Raw genomic sequence first — 21,762 nt, 5'->3', positions numbered from 1 at the left:
GCCATAGCAAAGTCGTTCAAGATTTGTTTGAAAGCTTTGGCTTCCTTGACCATGGGAATACCCTACAGCATAGTGTCATCCACAAATTGTTGATGAGTCGAAGCAACACCATCTATGGTAAGTTTCAGTCCCTGGATTCTTCCTTCAGCATTTGCCATTTTGATCGCTCTGCCTAGCCCTTCCATCATGAGCACAAAGAGGAAGGGGGAGAGTGGATCTCCTTGTCTGAGACCCCTAGAAGGCATAAAGGTTCTAGAGGGCGAGCCATTAAGCAGGATTGAAAAACTAGCCGTGGATACAAGGGCCATAACCCATCTAATCCAGTTGTGGTCGAAACCATAAGCTTTTAGCACTGCCCTGATGTAAGACCAGCTGAGCTTATCATAAGCTTTCACTAGGTCAAGCTGTATGATCATACCGGCTTGTTTATTGCTCTTAAGAGAGTGTACCACCTCGTGAGCTTGTATGATGTTGTTGAGAATCTGTCTTCCTTCCACATAACCAGTTTGCTCCTCTGAGACAAGAGCTGGAAGAAGGGCCTTGAGTCTGTTAGCAATCACTTTGGAAATAATTTTGTACACCACATTACATAAAGCTATGGGTCTGAATCTGTCCGGTGTCATTGCTTTTTCCTGCTTTGGAATCAAAGCTATGAAAGAGGCATTGAGAGCCTTCAAAACTGTTTTGGATCTTCTTGAGTCTTCCACAACATCAAGGATGTCTTGTTTGACTGTTTTCCAACATGCTTTGAAGAAGTCCACATTGAACCCATCCGGGCCAGGAGCTTTCCCATTTTGCATCTCATTGATAACTTCACTGACCTCATCTTCAGACACTGGCTTGTTAAGATTGTGATTGTCTTCCCTGGTTACAAGCTTGGGAATGTACTTTGTGAAATTGTTAATGAACCATGATCTGTCGAAGAGAGGCTCCTCTGTTATGCTAAGGAAGTGTTGAACTAGGACATATTCCATTTCTTTGTGGGAGACAAGCTCTTTCCCTTGAACATCTCTGAGTTTTGAAATTTTGTTATGTGACCTGTGATCCAAAGTTGATTTATGAAAAAACTTCGTGTTTCTTTCCCCTTCTCTAATCCACTGCACCCTCGATTTCTGTCTCCAGAAAATCTCCTCTTGCATGCATCTATCTTCCCATTCCTTCTGAAGAGAATCGGCTTGAGTTTTCCTTTCCTCGGTAAAACCATCTGTGATGATGATCTGATTAATCCCCTGGAGTTTCTGTTCAACTTCTCTTTTGGCTTTGAAAATATTACCAAACTCTTTTTTGTTCCAATCTTTAAGTCTGGATTTGATGTGTTTAAGTCTTTGTTGCAGCATGAACATTTTAGTGCCTTGAACAGGCATATCTTCCATCCACCATTTGTCAATATTGTTGGTGAAGTCAGGGTGAGAGAGCCAGACATTTTCAAACCTAAAAGGTTTGTTCCTCGGTGTACCCATAAAAGTGGCTTCAAGCTGGACAGGCCAGTGGTCCGAGCCTCCAAAGGGAAGGATTAAAGTTGACATGTCAAGGCCTGTGAGAAGGAGGTCCTCTGAGATTATGAATCTATCTAGTTTAGAGGCAACTTGAGAAGCCCCTCCCCTCTTATTGTTCCAGGTGAAAGTGCCATTTATTGTTTCAGTATCCACTAGTCCCATGTTATTTATGAAGTTTTGGAAGGCAATGGAGTCTCTGCCTAGTATTCTGGTGCCACCTTTTTTCTCTGTAAGAGATTTGATCATATTGAAATCCCCTGCCAGAATCCAGGGCATATCAGGATATCTCTCTCTCAGCTCCTCAAGGGAGGTGAGAAGCTTGAGTTTGTCTTCTAGTTTTTGAGGACCATAGATATTTGTAATCATGTAGATCTCCTTATCACCCAAAGGTTGAATCACCAGCGATAGATAGTTCCTGGACGCTTCAACATCCAGGATTCCAAGTTTCTGGGGATCCCAAAGCGTAAGAATCCCCCCCGCCGAGTTATCTGCCTTAACCTCTAGATACTCATACTTGATTAACCATTTGCTATGTATTTCTCTGATCTTGTCCATCGAACACTTTGTTTCTTGAATAAAAACCATATCTGGTTTTTCTTCTTTTATTCTACTGCTAAGATTTCTTTGTTTCCTTTTACTTCCTAGACCCCTAATGTTCCAGGTTGTAAGCTTCATTAAGAAAGGTTTGTAAAGGAGTAACTAGTGAGATCTTTCATCTTACTTGAGTTAATCATGAGTTTCCCACATTCGGTCAACAACTCATTCTGTCTTTTTCTTCCTCTTTTCCTACCCGGGTTCTTGGAAGAGTGCCCCGATGTTTCCTCCATTGTTTTCATCCCTCTATTCTCTTGGCTATCATGGTTTCTTTTGACTCCAGAACCCTTCGATTGGGATCTCCATAGGAAGAGCTGTTGAACCCTGTCAAACTCCTCTTTTGGCAGGGAGTCAACCCCTTTGGTAATTCCTTGCTCCAGAAACTTTTCTAGATCTAAATTCTCCCTCTCTAGAATCTCCTGCAGTTCATGGTCCTCCGTTCCCGCCTCACTTGGGGTCATCTCATGGTCCCTACTGAGCTCCATAATGCTTGGTAGATCATCCTTTTGTTGGCTGTTCTCTGGTATATCCTCCATGCTAGCATCCCTTTCCTTCTCAGTGGGATTAGTCTCCGATTCCTAGTTTGCCCCGTTGTTTCCAACTTCTTCTTCTAAGATCTTGAAACTATTATGGCTCAGTTGCCCATCCTCGTTGATTTTCTTTTGGTACCACTTTCCTCCTTTCCCTTTACCCCCCACCTTAGTGAAACCCTCGAGATCTTTGCCTGTGGTGGTTTTCGTGTTGCTCTCCAGTTTGTTTGATGGGCAGTCTCTGTATAGGTGCCCGTGTTCATGGCACTTACGGCACCTAAATGGGACATGTTCATAGTCCACCGCCTGCACCCATTCTTTGTCATACACTTCTAAAATGATCTCGTCCGGAAGTGCCCTAGATAAGTCCATTTCCACACAAATCCGAGCGAAGGAAGTGTATTTGCCTCTTAGAGTCACATCTGATATCTTTATAAAATGCCCTAGCTTGTTGCCGATAGCCTTTAGAGACTCCAACAGCCAATAATCTAAAGGAAGGGAGTAAAGTCTTATCCATACCGGTACCAAAGTGAATGTTTCTCGTTCTGGGACAAAATTCATTACCCACGGTCGCATGTCAAGGCTTGTAGCAGCGTAAAAATAGGGTCCTCCCTCGAACACTTTGTCTTTATCCTCTAAGCTTGTGAACACCACCGTAAAGAAGCCCTTGGACCCAAGGTGAAGGTTTATTTCTCCCTTTGGTTTCTAGTGGTTCCTTATCCATGTGTGCAAAGCCTTCTCCGTCGGCCAAATCCCCATAAATTTGCATATAACCGCGTGTTCTACCATGTGATCTCTGTGCACCTGTAGCACTGGGTCACTTAAAACTACCTGAGGAATAATGGTCGACTTGGGTTTACAGACCCTTGTCGCACTCATAGGTGCAGCTTTCTGACTGCTACCCCCTGTCCTCTTCTCCCTGCTATCTTCCTCGTGATTCTCTTCTTGTCCGTGAGGTCTGATATTTCCTATGTTAACATCCTTAGTTTTCACCTCCGTTGGTTTCTTGAAGCGATGCTGACCGGCTCCCTTGCTTCTGTTCGTAGCTACTTGACTATAGGAGGGAGCAAAACTCCCTCCTCCGCATCCCGCCATGGTTACCAGCGGCCAAACCCTAACTCAAACCCTAGTTCAGATTGCAGAGCCACCCTTCCAGGTCCGTTCCTCGGTGACAAACTTTCTTCAAATCTCACATAGTTAGATAATTATCACTATGTGATAGTTTAGGTAATTATCCCAATAATTTCGAAATTATCACCCTGTTTCTGTCAATTTCAACATATTACCATTTTTTTCTTTTAACCCTAATTTTCGTCTAGTAGTTAATGGTAATATTAAATTGTTAAAGTAAAAGTGACATTTTCCTTTATCTTTCATTTTTAACATTGCCATTAATTGACTCAGGATGTTTGAGAGTGGTTTCAACCTCATTGAGTTTCATATAGAGAAAGTAGAATTTTAGATCTCACTCAAAATCCAACAGACTACAGGTTTTAGGATTGGTGGGATTGCAACATTTCTACTGAATTCTATGATGTATCCTCATGGAACTAACATTTAATCAAGATCACCAAACCCTCTATGTACCTCGATGTTGGTGGCATTCACTCTTGAGCTCCTCCTTCATTACCCTAGTAAAAATGTACACTTCATGCAAGCAAAATAAGGATCTTGATGAGGAGGATCTGAATATAGGAAATGATTGTGATGTCATGTAGCTATTTTTTGTAGCGTGATTTTCTTTGGATTTTGGAGGTCATTTAGAGCATCATTATTGATCTATTTTGAGTCAGAGACAGATTGCACTCAATAATATTTTGGTTAGATGCATCCTTGCTATATACATGAGAAATTTTGCATATTTATAGTAATTTGGATTCATATGGATGCACATGAATTGTATGTTCTATGTATTTTTGGGTTGACCAATCTTTTGGTTCAGTTATGATAACATTGCTGATGATGGTGACCATTTTCCATCAAACAAACAAGGGGAAATCTGTTGTTTTCATTGCTATGATTCATCTCATGAGATACATTTTTTTTTTTATTTTTTATTTTGATATGATTTTGTATCATTCTATTAGATCTTATGACTCAGGACAAATATCATATTTCAATATCAATATTCGATGTTTCACTTGACATTTTATACATCTTATATATTGATTTTACTGTCATGTTTATGTAGCAATGTGTTTGTTTGATGTTCATGTTGTTTTAGAAGTTAAAAATTGAAATAAAATAATTATTGTTTTAAGTTTCCCGATAATTTCTGATATTGTCAATGACGATAAATGTAACGACTCCAGACAGCCCACTTGATTTACCTTCCTGATACCTTTGTAGGTAGTCACTGTTCTTAATTATCATTTTAAACTTAGCGATATGGTGGATTTGCACACTGGTTAAAAAAATGTGTCCGAGCAGATCAGAGATGCACACACCATGCCTATAATCTAATACAGCAGAGATATGTAAATGGAATGTTGAATATCAAAGTTGGATATCTATTTCCTATTACCCAGGATTTATACTTGCCCTTGGCATTGGGCATGGTTAATCATGAGGTATCATAACATAGCACAATAACTGGCCGCATTAATGCATTTATACAAGACCATCTACCCATGTAGCCTAGCTTCCTGATATATATATGACTTCATCAGTAGCCACTGTTGATCATTCTGTACTAATTCACATTTTTTTTTAAGTTGGCATTCCATTTTCAAGAAATTAGTTGCCTGAATATATCCTAATCATGGTTTTAGAAATTAGTAAGAATAGTTTTCCAATATCTCATTCAGAGTGGGCAGTTGCTAATAGTTAAATTTATGCTATGCATTGCAATTCGTTTTAATGGGATTGGAAAAGGAAATGGTAAATTTTGAATTATACTAGGCGATGATGAGAATGTATGTCAGGTTTTATTAGCTTTCTTGATGTTAATCGGAGCTGTTTATGATCCAGGTATGGACATCCAGTTTGATTGGAAGTATAGAGATGCATTTGTGAGGCAACCAGACAGTTCTCTGTTCAGCTGGCCTGAACGTTATCATTGTCTGAATCATTTGATCTATGGAGTGGTGGGTTAAACTGATATTTTAGTTTCCTTAATTTGGGGATCATTTTGAAGGATAGAGTGTCTTTGGTCTAGTGGGTTTTCGGCAATCTAAGGATTTGAATTCTAGATTGCATTCCACTGATGTTTCTTTAGATATCATTGAAGTTGGCTTTAACACAAGTCCTCTATTCATCAACATTTGTTCTGAAATTCTTATCAATTCTAATTGCCTGCATCCATATTCTCTCAAAATAATCAAAGTTACATGAAAATCAATGAGCGATAATGAGTCGCGCACTGAATGTACTCTGAGATCCATTCCAGGAGATCAGATAAACAATGTAACAATACATCATACCTTTTCTTAGAGTGAAAACAAAGAAGAATCTTTTCTTCTGAGGAACACTTGGCAAGTTTAAAAATCTCTTTGCTAATCTATGCAGGTTAATGAGACAGGATCACCTATAAAGTTAATTGATGTTGAAGAATGCCGAGAAATTGAGTGGAACTCTGATGAACCGTTGATTGTAAGACTGAAAACCGAAGGAATTGTCAAAGAAGTTTTTCCTTTACATGGTATATGACTTATAAAGAGCTTATCTGCAATTTTTAATCAATTATCATGTGCATGTTTTAAATGACATAATCCTATTTTTATTTTAGATGAAAAGCAGAAGAAGGAGCTTTTGCAGAAGTGGGCTTACAGGTGGTTGGATTTCAGCTCACAGCCAATAGATTCAATATACTCGTACTTTGGGGCCAAGGTGAGGCCTTTATTGACATTATTTATAGGATAGATATTATTCTGTTAACTCTGATATCACAGCCAATAGATTCAATATACTCGTACTTGGGGACCAAGGCAAGGGCTTTATTGACATTATTTAGTTTAGGACAGATATTATTCTGTTGAAGTGAGATCTTGATCTGTTTGAGGCATTTTCTTTGTTAGTTTTATAGTTAAAGTAACTGTTCTAGTTTGGTTATTTAAATTTTAAACACTAATTAACTTCCACTTGTCAGCTACATTAGTTATTAATCAATTCGTTTTCCTTTGCAAAAGTGGATAGGCTTTAGCACGAAGTGAAAAAATTGTGTCATGGTGAAACTGATGCATACTAGTTCAACTCTAATGGAGGTGCAGATATACCCTGATATCTAGGGTTAATGTTGGGGCCTTATTATCCACCAAAATGGGTAACCCCAAAGGATTTTTTTTTCTCCTACATTTGACATCCATCCAGTCAGCCAGACAACCAACAGTCCCTGCCAGCCGCCATTAGATGATGATATGCCATATGCCTCTGCCACTTGCATTAACCATGCGCTTCTCACTCATCTGACATTAGCAATTAGATGAAGGTGGACTTTTTTTGGTGTAAAGGTTCGCCTTTTCATTATGCCATCAATAATTTACAACTGATTTATCCTTGCATTATTGATCTGCCTGATGGGAAACCAAACCAATAACACAAGTTTAGAGTCTTGAGATTACTGAGGTTTTGCTTTACAAGAGAATCTGACATGACAAAGACTGTGTTATAGGTGTGCGGAGGATAGGCACGCAGGCCTTCACTCATGATGAATTTGCTGTTATCTTGGAAACTACTATCAAAATTGAAGCTGCTGTTACCTTGGAGGTTGTTGTTTCCTTGGAAATTGCTGTTGCCTTGGAGGTTGTTGTTTCCTTGGAAACTCCTATTACATAGGAAGTTGTTGTTACCATGGAAATTGCTGTTGCCTTGGAATCTGCTGTTACTGGTCAAAATGTTGTTACGTTGGAGGCTGCTGTTGCCTAGAAAACTCTTGTTACCTTGGAGGTTACCATTTCCTTGGAAGCTGCTGTTGCTTTGGAGTCTGTTGTTACCTTGGAAATTGTTGCTACCATGGAAACTTCGAGTCCCTGTCACCATATTCTTAGTCAACTAGAACAAATAGCCCAACTCCCTGCGGACAAGGCGATCTATATTATTCTCGCTTGCACCAGCCATTATGGCCCTAAACCTGCTATAATGCTGACCCCTCTGATTATGATGGCCCTTCATCATTGTATCAAATTCACTGTGCTCTTCATCTGCACTAAACGAGACGCAAGGAAAAATCGTTTTAATGGCTTCGTGCTTCCGGGTTGCCTTGGACGTGTGACAATCCACCTGTCGTGTGCAACAATCCTCGGCAGCCATTTCAACAAGATTAGCTCTATTCAGCGCCCTCAATGGGGGAAAAGTCCCGCCTAGCAATATCCTCACAGGTCACTTTCAGTGGCATCAGGATTGTCTAGGACCAATTTAGCTCCAAAGAAGTGGTGTGAATATTCAGAGCATGGTAGGCCATATGATCAATTAACTTATTGCCAGTCATTTGAATATGAGAGAGAATGGGAGCCTTGATCCTTCTAACAAGATCAGAGACCCTTTGGAGATGGGATTCCAACCGCCAACTCGAGGAGGCCTTAGATAGCAGTGTGCCATTATGTGTTTTTTTCAAATGGAGATGAGCAAGAATGAATTTCCCTCAACAATCAGCTGGTGTTGATTCATTTTTAGAGCGACAAACAAACCAAATTCTAAACCCCACAGTTCTGCTTCATTATTGGTAAGGACACCCAGTGTGCTAGCATAGACCAAAATAATACCTCCAACACTATTGTGGAGAACTCCACCATAGCTAGCAGGACTAGGATTTCCCCTCGAGGCCCCATCAAAGTTTAGTTTGAGGAAGCCTTCTGGCGGAGGAGACCAAAGTGATGGACTTGAGGCCAGGGGTCTGGAGAGCGTGCTGGTAGGGGGTGGAGAGCACTAATGGATATTTAATTCATGAAGAATGGCTTTCTCATTAGGGGGGCAGTCCCAATCTTGAGAGTTCCACTGATGGGTTGCAATGGTTTCGTCCAGATGAGTAGTAATGGCCTTCCAAGCTCTATCAAGGGATGGGGCCTGATTCTTGAAAAGTTGAGCATTTCTTTCTTTCCAGATGATCCAAAGAGTAAATCTAGGAGTGAGTTTCCATATCCTATTAAGGATGGGGCTCTTGTAGGGCAAGGTGTTCCAACCTTCCATATTGAAAGGGATTGAAGAAGGGCATTGGTCAAGTCCTTGAAAGGCCCTGGTCAAATGCTCCCATATACTGGCCGTGAAAATGCAATCCAAAAAGAGGTGTTGAAGAGTTTCCTCCTGTGCTCTACATAGAGGACATGCTAAAGGACCAATGAAACCTCACTTCCTTAGATTCTCCTAGGTTAATGTTTTCTTGTTATTGAGAAGCCAAAGAAAAAGGGTTACTTTTGGCCAATGCTTCAATTTCCATAAATGTCTCCAATCGAGGTCAGCTTCCATACAACGATTTGAGCTTAGGAGTTTATAGGCTTCCTTTATGTTGTAGTTCCTTGTCATGCCATATCCCCATCTAAGTATGTCAGGATTGTCATTGACAACAATGTTCCTATTTGCTAAAATCTACTCCAGAATTTGATACTCATCTTGGTGGTGCTGCTGATGGTGCTGGAGGAGAATTTTCCATGTGCGCCATTTAGCTTCTGAAGAAGAGCTATTCTCCCAGAAGTGGGCCACAACTGATAGAGCATGACGATTTCTAATTTGAAGAGAATTGGGAACAAAGGAGAGTCGGGGCCACTGGTTCCAAGAATCTTCCCAGAAAAGGGCCAAATTGCCATCCTTGATTTCCCAGAAACAGTGGTCTTGGATGAGAGATTTATTACTACAAGTCACTTGCCAAAGATGTGATCCTTGGGGATACGCAGCCAATTTGATATGTTGCATGCTTGGGACTCTTGGAGAGTATTTGTTTTACCACATCTTGCTCCAAAGAGTTCTAGGAAATTTAAGCCATCTCCACCAGACTTTTGCGCTTAATGCTTTGCTTAGAAGTGTCAGATCTCTCAGGCCTAAACCCCCTTGAGACTTGGGCAGGCAGAGAGTGTCCCAAGCAATCAGAGCCCATTTATTTTGAAGAGAAGCCCCACCCCATAGGAAAGAGCGTTGGGTGCTTTGGAGCTTAGCTAGAATGGATTTGGGTGCCACCAGAGTAGAGAGAAGATATACAAGTAAAGACTGTAGAACTGACTTAAGAAGAGTGAAGTGACCTGCCAAGTTTAGAGAATGAAAAGTCTAGCTTGATAGCTTCGCTTCAAATTTTAGTAGAAGATCTTCCCATATTGAAAGTGAGAGGGGTGCCAAGGTATTTGGCTGGAAGGGAGCTCCGTTGAAAACCCAGGAAGTGAGAAATATTGATCTACACTGCCAGAGGAGTGTTGAAAAAGAAAATCTGGGATTTTCCTTTATTGATTTTAGTTCCTGAGGCAGAAGAGAAGGTTTCCAAGATGTCCTTGAAGGCCCTGGCTTCATTGATGGTTGGGGAACCCATTATCAATGTGTCATCCACAAATTGATGATGCACAAAGCTTTCAGTCTGAGAGCCTAGAGCATTTGATTTTCTGCATGGAAAGAGCTTGAGTGATGGCACGCCCAAGGCCTTTAGCAGCTAGAAGGAAAATATAGGGAGAGAGAGGGTCTCCTTTCCTGGGGCAGGAAATCTGATGGGGCAGCTACCTTACTGGACTTGGGCATTAGGGCAATAAAAGTGTGTAATATCCCTTATCAGGAATATACCTCAAACACAAGCAAACTCCAACCAGAGATGGACTGGGAGGGCATTTACCAGATATGTCGCCTCTAAAAAGAGGACGAGATCCAGAGGCTACCTGGCCCTTTCCAAACTTTGTCTAAGAGTATAATAGAAACACACAAGTGGTATAATAGCCGAGAATGCTCAAAGAGATACAAATAACAATGATATGATATATATCAAATAAACCATAAGCAGATACACAAGAAATGCAGAGAGAATGCTAAGCCATTTTATTATACTGAGTAATAAAATGAGTACAGGAGGTGATCAGGAAGATGGCACCTCTACTTGCACTAGGCAAGTGAAGAAATATACTCAGAATAGCGAAGGAATGGCCCTCTCTGATCTGCGTCCAAGCTGCTGGGAAACTGCTATGCTGCTGCTGCTGCTAGAAATCAAATGAGGATTTGGGGCTGCTCCCCTCCTTAGAAAAGGCTAAAACTCTAGAATCAGACTCTACTCAAGAAACCCAGAAAAACCCAGAAAGCTCTCCTGGAATGGCTGACCCCCGAAAATCACCCCCTTGGGGTTCTGCGCAGTCTCTTAGTGCTGCTATGCACTGCCACTGAACGCAACCCTCCAGAAATATGCCTGAAAGCCCTGCCACAAACACTCCAGCTGTAAGAGCTGATCCCTTGCTCTACCTCCCAGTACCAAACCAGAACTACGTCCCTCTCTCAGTGCTGCGCAGTCCTCCAAAATGCTGATAAACTGCTGCTGAAATGCTGAAGTATCTACTGCTGAAATGCCAATGGAAATACCTTGCCCGAGCAGGCACTCGAAGTCCCCCAGGGCTAAGGGTGAGATCTCCGAACGGAGACACTCAATGCACTAAACAGTGTTGCAGACTAGCTAAACAGCCAGCGTGCTCTAAGTCGAAATGACTATCACAAATGCTCATAACTGAATGATCAAAATGAGGGGGCTCCTCTCTCATTTATAGCCTTTGCCTCTCTCAATCCCAAGGCTCACCTCCTCCTGCGCGATTCCCCTCTTGCCATGTGTGTCTTCCCTCCTACGAAGTCCCTCCATGTGTCTGCATGGGCTCCATTTCTGTGTCCCCCTTTGGCCCCCTTGGCTTCCCTTTAAGTCACAACGTTGTGCTACTAGGAAGTGACTTTTTATTCTAAAAGTGAGTTATGTCCCCCTTCCTCACTTTTTTATTTACAAATAACTATAGAAGGCAAAATTTGGACAAAATCGAATATTCCAATAAGCCATGGCTAGTTAGGAATATTACAGTCTCGCCCGGCAAAATGTTGCTTGTCCTCAAGCAACTGAAGTGACGGATGTTGTAAGATCTTCACACTCTCCTAAGTGGCATCCTCATCCGGCAAATTCTTCCACCTCACCAAGAATTCTTGGACCGTCCTGATCCGCAGTTGCCTCTCCCTGGTATCAATGATAGCCTCCGGTTGTAATACCAAATGCCCCTCATCATCCATGGGTGGTAGCTCATCTGTCACTGTCACCTGCTGCCCCAATGCCTTTTTCAGGCATGATACATGAAAAATGTTATGAATCTTGCTGCCTTGGGGTAGCTCCAACTCATATGAAACCTATCCAATCCTGTGTATCACCGTGTATGGCCCATAAAAGCTGGGCTTGAGCTTCTCAGCCCCCTTCTGCTTTAGTGACGACTGTCGGTATGGTTGTAATTGTAGGTAGACCATGTCCCCTACCTTGAACTATCTCTCCACCCGACCCCTGTCGGCATACAACTTCTGCTGATTCTGTGTTGTAGCCATGTTGTCCTTGAGAGCTCGGAGGATATCTTGATTCTCTTGGATCCAAATCTTGGCTCTAGGAGCTCTGCTATCACCAAACATCACATCAACAAAAGATAAAGGATGATACCCATACAAAGCATAGAATGGTGACATACCAATGGACATGTGATGTGAAGTATTGTAGCAGTACTCCCCATATGCAGCCACTTCAGCGATGCTCACTGTTGCCGCTGACATAGTTACGCAAGTAGCCCTCCAACCACTTGTTAACTATCTCTGTCTGACCATCCGTCTGTGGGTGATAACTGGTACTCAGTGTCAATTCCGTCCCCACCAATCGGAAAAGCTCCTGCCAAAACCCGCCCATGAAACGTCTATCCCTATCACTGACGATGGTCTTAGGAAGATCATGTAGCCTGAAGATCTCCCTGAAGAACAACTCGGCCACCTGTGCTGCTGTATAGTGTGCGGATAGGGAAAAAAAATGTGCGTACTTTGTCAGTCGATCAACGACGACAAAGATACAATCCTTGCCCTGTACCATTGGCAATCCTGTGATGAAGTCCATCGAAATACTCTCCCATTTCCCCTCCAGAATGGGAAGAGGCTGCAATAATCTTGCGGGATGGCTCATCTTCCCCTTGTTCCTCTGGCAAAAATCGCACTCCCTGATATGCTGGAGTACGTCCTCCTTGAGGCCCTTCCATGAGAACCTCTCTCTAATGGCCCTGTAGGTTTTGGTAAACCCCTGATGGCCTACCAATGGTGAGTCATGTGATGCCTGGAGTATCTTCTTCTTGAGTTGAGACCCCTTAGTCAAGAAGATTCGATCCCTGTACTAGATGATCTCACCGATCACCCTGTACCTGTCATCTGCCACCTCCCCGTCCAGAATCTCACATGCAAACATGTCCTTAGAGTACTCTACTAAGAGTCGAGCCCTCCAGTCTGTATCCAAGCTCATAAGAGACAACGTGGCTGGTCTACGAGAAAGGGCATCTGCTACTACGTTGTTCTTACCCTTGACATAGTCAATGTCAAAGTCATATGCTTTACTGATCCACTTCTGCTCCCTCTCCTGTAGCTGCTTCTGCTCCAAAAAAAACTTGAGGCTGTTGTGATCAGTCCTCACCCTAAACCTGTTACCCACCAAATACTGTCGGTACTTAGCCAATGCATGCATGATGGCTAGCATCTCCTTGTCGTATATAGAATACAACCTCTCGTGCGGAAGGAGCTTCTGGCTCTCAAAGGCTATAGGGTGACCTCCTTGCATCAATACTGTGCTAATCCCCTCTCCTGATGCATCACACTCCAAAACAATTGGCTGCGTAAAATCTGGCAATGCAAGCACTGGGCAGCTGCTCATAACCTCCTTGAGCCTGTCAAAGGCTCGCTGCGCTGTGTCCGACCAACTGAATGCCCCCTTCCTCGTCAAATCTGTCAGGGGTGCAGCAAGCTGTGAGAAACCTTTGACGAACTTCCGGTAGTAGGTACAAATGCCAATGAATCCTCGAAGTTCCATCACGTTTCTCGGCTCCGGCCATTCTCTGATGGCCCTGATCTTCTCTTCGTGGACTCACTCCGTCCACCACTATGATGTGTCCTAGATATAACATTTCCGTCAACCCAAACTCACACTTGGAGAGTTTGGCATAGAACTGCTCCTCCTATAAGATACGCAATATTGTCTCAATGTGCTGGAGATGTTCCTCCCAAGTCCTACTGTAAATGAGAATATCATCGAAGAATACCAACACAAACTTCCTCAAGTGACTACGGAAGATGTGATTCATGCAGGACTGAAATGTAGCTGGTGCGTTGGTTAGCCCAAAAGGCATCACCAAGAACTCAAAGTGCCCATAGTGACACCTGAAGGCGGTCTTGGGAATGTCCTACTCCCTCATGTGAATTTGATGGTACCCCAGTCTCAAATCAATCTTTGAGAAGAAACGTGCCCCTCTTAACTCGTCCATCAACTCATCGATCCTGGGTATGGGGTATCTATTCTTCAGGGTCGTCTTGTTCAGGGCCTGTAGTCAATGCACATCCTCAACGTACCGTCCTTCTTCTTCACCAACACCACAGAAGAAGCAAAAGGGCTCGTGCTCGGTCGAATGTTCCCAAGAGCCAACAACTCCTGGATAGCCCTCTCAATCTCATCCCGATAGGCCTTGGGGTGCCTATAGGGAGTGGTGATCACTTCCTGTATGCCCTACTCTAGCTCAATGGTTTGCTCAAACCCCCGATCCGGTGGCTGCCCTGGTGGAATCTCCCCAAACACTATGGCATATCGATCAAGGATAGACTGTATCTCTAGATGTACTGTCTGCCCGGTAGACCCTGCCTCTGATGCACGCAGCTCCACTGCCCACTCTATGTCTCCCTTTTGGAAGACTGCCTCCATCCAATGAGCCAAAACAGTCTGAGGCAGATATGTGTGCGGTCCCTGTATCTTCTCATGCCTCCCTGTCTTCTCATCATCCCACTCCATATCTAGGGTCTTCCAATTTTTCGTGACCTTCCCTAGAGTGATAAGCCACTGAACACCCAATATCATGTTGGTGTCTGGAATATCAACTACGAAAAAGTGGTCAGTCAAAGTGTAGGTGCCCATCGTTACTGAAAGTTCTGGAACATATCGAGCACACGTCATGGTTTGATCTCCTGGGACCAAGACTGAAAACCCATCGAAGCTCTCTGTTTGTATACCTCTCTGCTCAACCATCTGTGCATCGATGAAGTTGTGGGTCACCCCACTGTCGACCAAAACCGATACCCGCTAGCCACACACTGTCCCTCGTACACGTAGCATTAGATACTTGGGAACTCCTCGCAATGTTGCAAGGGCCCCTCTGGTGGGTGCAAATGATGCACCTCCCGCTGGTGGTGGTGGAGGTGGTAAAGGTCCCTGTATGGCATGGCTATCTCCTGCCTCCCCATCATCCTCATCATCCTCTTCTCCACTACTCTCAGAGAAGACCTCAATAAAATGTGCTTTGTCCCGGTTCCCACGGCTCCTGACATGTGAAGTACAACTGCTTCTTCTTCAGCTCCCTCCTGGCATCATCATCAAGCTGTACTCGCCCTGGATTCCCCTTTGGAGGTGGAATCCTCATGTCCTTCCCCTTAGACTGGAAAGTCTGTCTCTGGGGGTAAGGTGTTTGGGTCCTGGGTAAGACATCCTATAAGTCCCGGGTCCTGCTAATAACATCCGGGAGTGTGGCTGGTCTAGTGGATCGGACTAGACCCCAAAGTGGCTCTGTTAACCCCTCAACATACATATAGACCCTCCGTGTCATTGTTGGGTCCCTATAATACTAGTGATTACCCCATTATATTGTAGTTGTATCCCTTATTAATATTGTTGTGCCCCTATTGTCCTCATATTGTTATTACTGTGCCCCATAGAATCCCTATATTGTTATTTTTGTGGCTTTATATCATTATTGTTAGGTCGGCTCGGTTATATTGTGACTCCTTAGACTCCTATATATAGGAAGGAGGTTTTGTCATTTGAATCATCCAAGAATTGTTCATTTATGTAACGTAAAGGAGGTTGCCCCCTCGAAGAGGCTGAATTCTAAAACGTTGATCTATCTTTTCTATCTTTTTCTTGAGCTGGTTTCATAACATTTGGTATCAGAGCTTTGGATTCTAGGGTTTCGCTGCTCCAAACAGGTCATCGTGGCATTTTCGCTATAATTTTTTTCTGCGACGTTTCAGAAGCTAAAAAAAAAACATGTTTGAGAAGAAATCGTTTTGAATCTCAGGTCCGAATTTCAGAGCTTTTCGGGCTATATTTGCGGAGATATGATCTGAGGAAGTTGGTCTTTTTGCAGACTCCTGAATTACATTCCAAACAGGTGACCTCGGGAAAATTGTCATAACTTTCTCTCTGAGCATTGGATTGAAATTTCGTAAGAAGTTATAGAAAGAGGACGGACTGCAGTTTCTTGTATATCTTTTTTAGAGCCAAAGGTCGAAACAGGGACACGTGGCACGTCGTACAAGTTCTGTCTACTGAACTAGTCTATAATCAGGTCATTGTGGGAGATTTGACATAACTCTTCCTTGGAGAATCCAATTGGGATCAGATTGGTGGCATTGGAAAGAGGACACAGAGGGATACTACAGGTCACAATTTCAAAACTGGATGATCCAAAAGTACAGAGATACATCAGAGGCAATATCGAGCTCCTACAAAGTGAAAAAAGGTGTAGATTTTTTTAAATTTTTGCTTAAGCTTGGCTTGAAAAATTATTTTGAAGGAATTCAAAGGGCATAGTAGAGCATTGTTATCGGTAACTGATGCCCCGAGGAAAGAAAATGCAAACACCTAGTAAGCAACCGGAAAGCTCTAGCATGATTCATGAAGAAGAGGAAGAAATGCTACATGATATATCAAAATTACAAGACCAAGTGCAACAAATTTCACTCTCACAAAAGTTAACAGAAGCTAAGATAAATGGCGTGGAATCTAAGATAAAGGGTGTGGAAGCTAAGATTGACGATTTGAAGACAGATTTGAAGAGAGACATGGCAGATTTGAAGACAAATTTGACAAATTTTCTACAAGAAATACTTGCTAATGGTGAAAAGGTAGTAAAGGAAACTCATGATGCGAATAAAAGAAATGTTAATCATGATTTCATAGACTCTAATGTGGGATTGAAGACCCACCATATTCCAAAAATTGATATGAGGAAGTTTGATGGCAAGGATCCCGCAACATGGATATCACAGATGGAGCAATTTTTCGATCTCAATAATGTGCAAAAAACAAAAAGGTACGTATTGCAACTTTATATTTGGAACCAAATCAGTTTGTATGGTATCAATGGCTTGCTCTCGTAAACAAATTATCACTTGGGCAATTTTTACGGAAGAATTGACAGCACATTATGAGGATACAAAAAGCAACACTTTTTTTAGCCAATTGATAAGTCTCAAACAAAAGGGTTTCATAATGGAGCACATTGAGGAGTTCCAAAAATTGAACATAAGGGTAAAAAATATTCTAGAGGAGCATAGGATTGATGTGTTCATGGGGACTTTAAAGGATAATATCCAACATGATGTTCGCCTTTGGGAACTTGATTCATTAGAGAAGGCATTTAGGTTAGCAAGAAAAATGGAAAGAAAAATTATGGCAACCAGGAAGCATACCACTCACAACTATAAAGATGGAAGTGTTGTTGCCCCTAGTCGTCCACAACCTATAAGGTTGACACCACAACAATTGGAAGAAAAAAGAGAAAAAGAGCTTTGTTACAGTTGTGATAGCAAATACACTAAAGGTCATAAGTGTGCTGAGAAGAAATTATTCTACACAGATTGTGAAGAGGAAGAAGAAAAAGAGCAAGAAAGGTCAAAAGAAGAGGATATACTCTAGGAACAAAGCCTAGATAAAGAAGAAATGAATCCGACCATATCTTGTAATGCATTGGCGGGAATTACCACTCCTCAAACCATCAAGATAGAAGGACAAATCAAAAAGAAAAAGGTAGTAGTGTTGATTGATTCAGGAAGTACCCACAATTTTATTCATTGTAAGGTAGCAAAAGAATTGAATTCCTTCTTATATCCAGCACCAGAGTGTCAAGTGATGGTTGCAAATGGAGGAACAATAAATTGCTCGGGAAAGTGCCATAATATCAAGCTATCCATAGGAGAATATGTATTGACTAGCCCAATGATTTCCATTCCAATGGGAGGTGCTGATGTTGTTCTAGGAGTCCAATGGTGTTAAGTTTAGGTATGTTCTATGCTAGAGCAATTTATTTAAATTTTCATAGTTAGCAATCACATCAACATTACAATAAACTGCAGATAGAACATAAATATAAAATTGCAGAAGACAAGCCAAGACAAGAGGACACAAGATATGGCGTGAGCCAGGGACAAACCCCACAATGTGTGGGGAAACCCTTTGATCAAATCTTCTTTTATTTTCAAAATTCAGCAGAGAGAGAGAGAGTACATTTGCAACAGAAGTCAACACTTTGACTTTATCTAGATCTAAGCATAGATCATCTCCTATAACGATGAGATCAGTTGAAGACATTTTGCTTCAACTGATACCTATCATCATGTTGCATCTGGTTCTCTAGTTGCACCACTGCATACTACATCATGCGGCTGTCCATGTCCATGATCTTGCTCAAACTAATGTGCATCATCATCATGCTGCTGCCCCTGCTAATGTATCATTGTGCTGCCCATGCACATGATCTCATAGTGTTGCGCATCATTCTGCTGCCTCTGCTTTCTAGTTGCTTCATCATTGCTGCAACAATTTGCTTCTGTTGATATCAGCCTTAGCTACTTGCTATGGCTTGCAGTCAAGCAAAGCAACTAGGCTATAGATCCTATTCGGCAGACTTCATAAACTATCCTTCTTTCTGTGTTAAGAGGTCTTCATGTGTTAACATTTTTCATTACAACGTTTACAGGTCTCTATTACAGCGCATAGTATGAACAGCGTGTGTTCTTCAAGGTGTGTATAGACCCTTTATCATGAAGTTGCTATGTTTCCACCTGCGTATGATAGTTTATATATTTCCACCTGTGTGTATATATATCCACGAGTAGCGTATTAATACCTCCAGCATATCATGACTACGTTGATGTGTGTATAGTTGATGCGAGTATTATCACTGCGTATTATATCATTGCCTGCGTCCGGATCATGAACAGTGTGTAGATATTACCACTTCATCACTTCGGCTCATTACCAGCGTATATATATATATATATATATATATATATATATATATATATATATATATATATATATATATATATAACTATGACAACCCATGAAGACCTGCGTGTAATTCTGTGCATATATTTGCTGCGTATCCATGTATAGACTGTGATTTATATGTCTCCATGTACAGCGTTAGACATGTCTCCATGACTGCGTTTTATATGTCTTCACATATAGCATATCCGATCTTCCATACAGCGTATGAGGTCTTCCAGGTACAGTGTAAGTAATTGATTGCGTTGGATCAGTTAGGGCATCTTCTGCGGTTAGGGCTTCATGCTGAGCTAGCGTATTCTTGCGTAATGCCATGATGCTGCGTTGTGTCTTCTGTTGATGCGTATATATATGAGTCCAGTATCTCTTAAACTACAGATAGGGTATCTTCATTTGCTTGCAGATTCATGACCCAATGTATTTGATTTCATTGTTTATGACCTGCGTATGACAGCGTGTAGATGTCTCTTCATAAACAACGTATCTGTGTTTTCCATGTTGTTCACACATATAACCGCATATGAATCCCTTGAATGTTGTGTGTATATATAGATTTCCATGCTATGCGATTTCAGCGTATATATATCTCCATGAATGAAGGTATTACGTTTACTGTGACTACAGCTAGGGCATTCTTCATTAGTGTATCTCCTTCACCAAAAACCCAGGACGTGGAGAGGAGATCACATGAAGAATGTGTATCAAATGACTTAAAGTATTCTCTTATTTATACTAAAAATGAGGATGATGAATAGACACGTCGGTTGGGCTTCTAGAGCCTACATAAGTGCTGGTCGGCTTGATAATAATTACATAAACAAAATAAATTCATATCTCCATAAATACTTATCGGAATCGGATGATCTTTGGATCAATCCTACACCTCTCGACGAGAGGGATCCAATAAAAATATCACCTGCCATAAATAAGCTGACCCACATGGAGTTTGGCCCTAGTTGCCAATTTAACACTCCCTCTCAACTAGGGGGAACTCCATCTGTTGATCCATATGTCCGACTGTACTATCTCTGCCATCAGTGCCCTGCACTGCTCTGCCCATCTTTTCTCAGCTCTGCTGGCTCTGCTCTACTCTGCTCAGCTCTGCTGGCTTTGCTTTGCTCTACTCAACTCTGCTGGCTCTGCTAGCTCTGCTCTGCTCAGCTCTGTTGGCTCTGCTAGCTCTGCTCTGCTTTGCTCAACTCTGTTGGCTCTGCTCTGCTCTGCTGGCTCTGCTAACTCTTCTCTGCTCAGCTCTGTTGGCTCTGCTCAACTTTGCTCAGCTCTGTTGGCTCTGCTCTGCTCAGCTCTGTTGGCTCTGCTCTGCTCAGCTCTGTTGGCTCTGCTCTGCTCAGCTCTGTTGGCTCTGCTCTGCTTAGCTCTGCTGGCTCTGCTAGCTCTGCTCTGCTCAGCTCTGTTGGCTCTACTCTGCTTAGCTCTGCTGGCTTTGCTTTGCTCTGCTCAGCTCTGCTGGCTCTGCTAGCTCTGCTCTGCTCAGCTCTGTTGGCTCTGCTAGCTCTGCTCTGCTTAGCTCTGCTGAACTATGAAGAAGAAGAATTGATCGAGAATGTCTCATACCATTCTCCACTGACCCAAAGTCAGACTCAGAGTGCGTAACACTGGTCCCAGACCAGTCTCAACCGACCCAAAGTCAGCATCATAGTATGTACGACTCTCACTGGTCCTAGACCAGTCCTGCACTGACACGAAGTCAGTCTCGGAGTATGTACCACTGGTCCCAGACCAGTCTCAGCCGACCCGAAGTCAGCGTCATAGTATGTACAACTCTTACCACTGGTCCCAGACCAGTATCATTGATCCCAGATCAATGGAGTACATCCTAGCGTAGGGAGTACGGTAGATACAACGATGCATCCATCGGTACTACTATGGTCCCTAACTTCATTTCCCTGCTCATTGATCAGATGAGAGGTACTTCCCATGAGTCCCAGACTGCATGGGTAGGATGCCTCGACAGGAGAACTTAATCAATCCTGTCCTCACAGGAGAACACATCAATCCTGCTACAATCGCCATGGAGAACACATCAATCCAGGCTGCCATGGAGAACACATCAATCCTGCTACAATCGCCATGGAGAACACATCAATCCAGGCTGCCATGGAGAACACATCAATCCAGGCCTCACAGGAGAACACATCAATCCTGCTACACAGGAGAGCAAATCATCCTATTCCACAAGAGAGCGAATCATCTTGTCCCACAAGAGAGCGAATCATCTTGTTCCAGTGCGCACCACCAGGGGAGGGTGAGTCACGATTGATCGCAATCACATATCGCTCATGCCCCAGGCCATTGCAAGCGCTCTTTGTAAGCGTCGATAGCGATCCTGCAATGCAACATGGGCCGTCGATTTGCGCGCTTGATCGATGGTCCTAGTTGACTCCATCGGTCGCCATCACAAGTTTTATATGGTCTGCGCCGATATCCGCCAATTTCCACTGCCGATTGCCACCGCCGATTGCGACCTGCCGATCAGATCTGGACTGTTGATCAGCCAGATCTGATGGCTACTGTGCATTTCACTGTTCAGACCTTCGATACTCAGTTTTTTCACTATTTCCTTGGGTTTTTGCCTCCCAATAGTGTTTCTCCACCATTCTAAGGGATCTTCTCATGCGATTGTTTTGCTCTTTGGCATGATTTTATGAGATTTTGAAGACTTAGAGAGCATATTTGGATCCATTTTGGACCACATGCCAACAGGGCTAACACTTGCTCCTTCTGGAGATGAAAGCCTCCCTGTGAGGTTTCAAGAATTGCAGACTACTGTATTTCTAGTAACAACCAAAACAAACTTATCTCCTAGTGTTCCATTGGGCATGGAGTTTATTTGCATAGAAAACAAAAATTGAAAAACCTATTACAATATCAAGGTCTTAAAGCCTTATATGAAGTAAAGTTTCAAAAACTGCCT

The 21,762-nt window shown here is 42.6% G+C and overlaps 1 protein-coding gene across 1 annotated transcript in view; it reads left to right on the top strand.

Moving 5' to 3' along the window:
• Positions 1-21,762, top strand: part of LOC149258544 (anoctamin-like protein Os01g0706700) — a 301,245-nt gene that overhangs the window by 7,766 nt on the left and 271,717 nt on the right. Inside the window, exons 3-5 of the mRNA XM_089371991.1 lie at positions 5,591-5,706; positions 6,128-6,260; positions 6,348-6,448. Coding sequence (XP_089228117.1) covers positions 5,591-5,706; positions 6,128-6,260; positions 6,348-6,448 — 350 coding nt within the window. The remainder of the gene's footprint in view (positions 1-5,590; positions 5,707-6,127; positions 6,261-6,347; positions 6,449-21,762) is intronic.

The sequence above is a fragment of the Pinus tabuliformis genome, chromosome 6 (assembly GCF_031772625.1).
Source record: "Pinus tabuliformis cultivar Carrire ecotype Pingquan chromosome 6, CPIR1, whole genome shotgun sequence".
NCBI lineage: Eukaryota > Viridiplantae > Streptophyta > Pinopsida > Pinales > Pinaceae > Pinus > Pinus tabuliformis.
The sequence above is the reverse complement of the archived record's forward strand: the minus strand, read 5'-3'. Positions and strand labels throughout refer to the sequence as shown.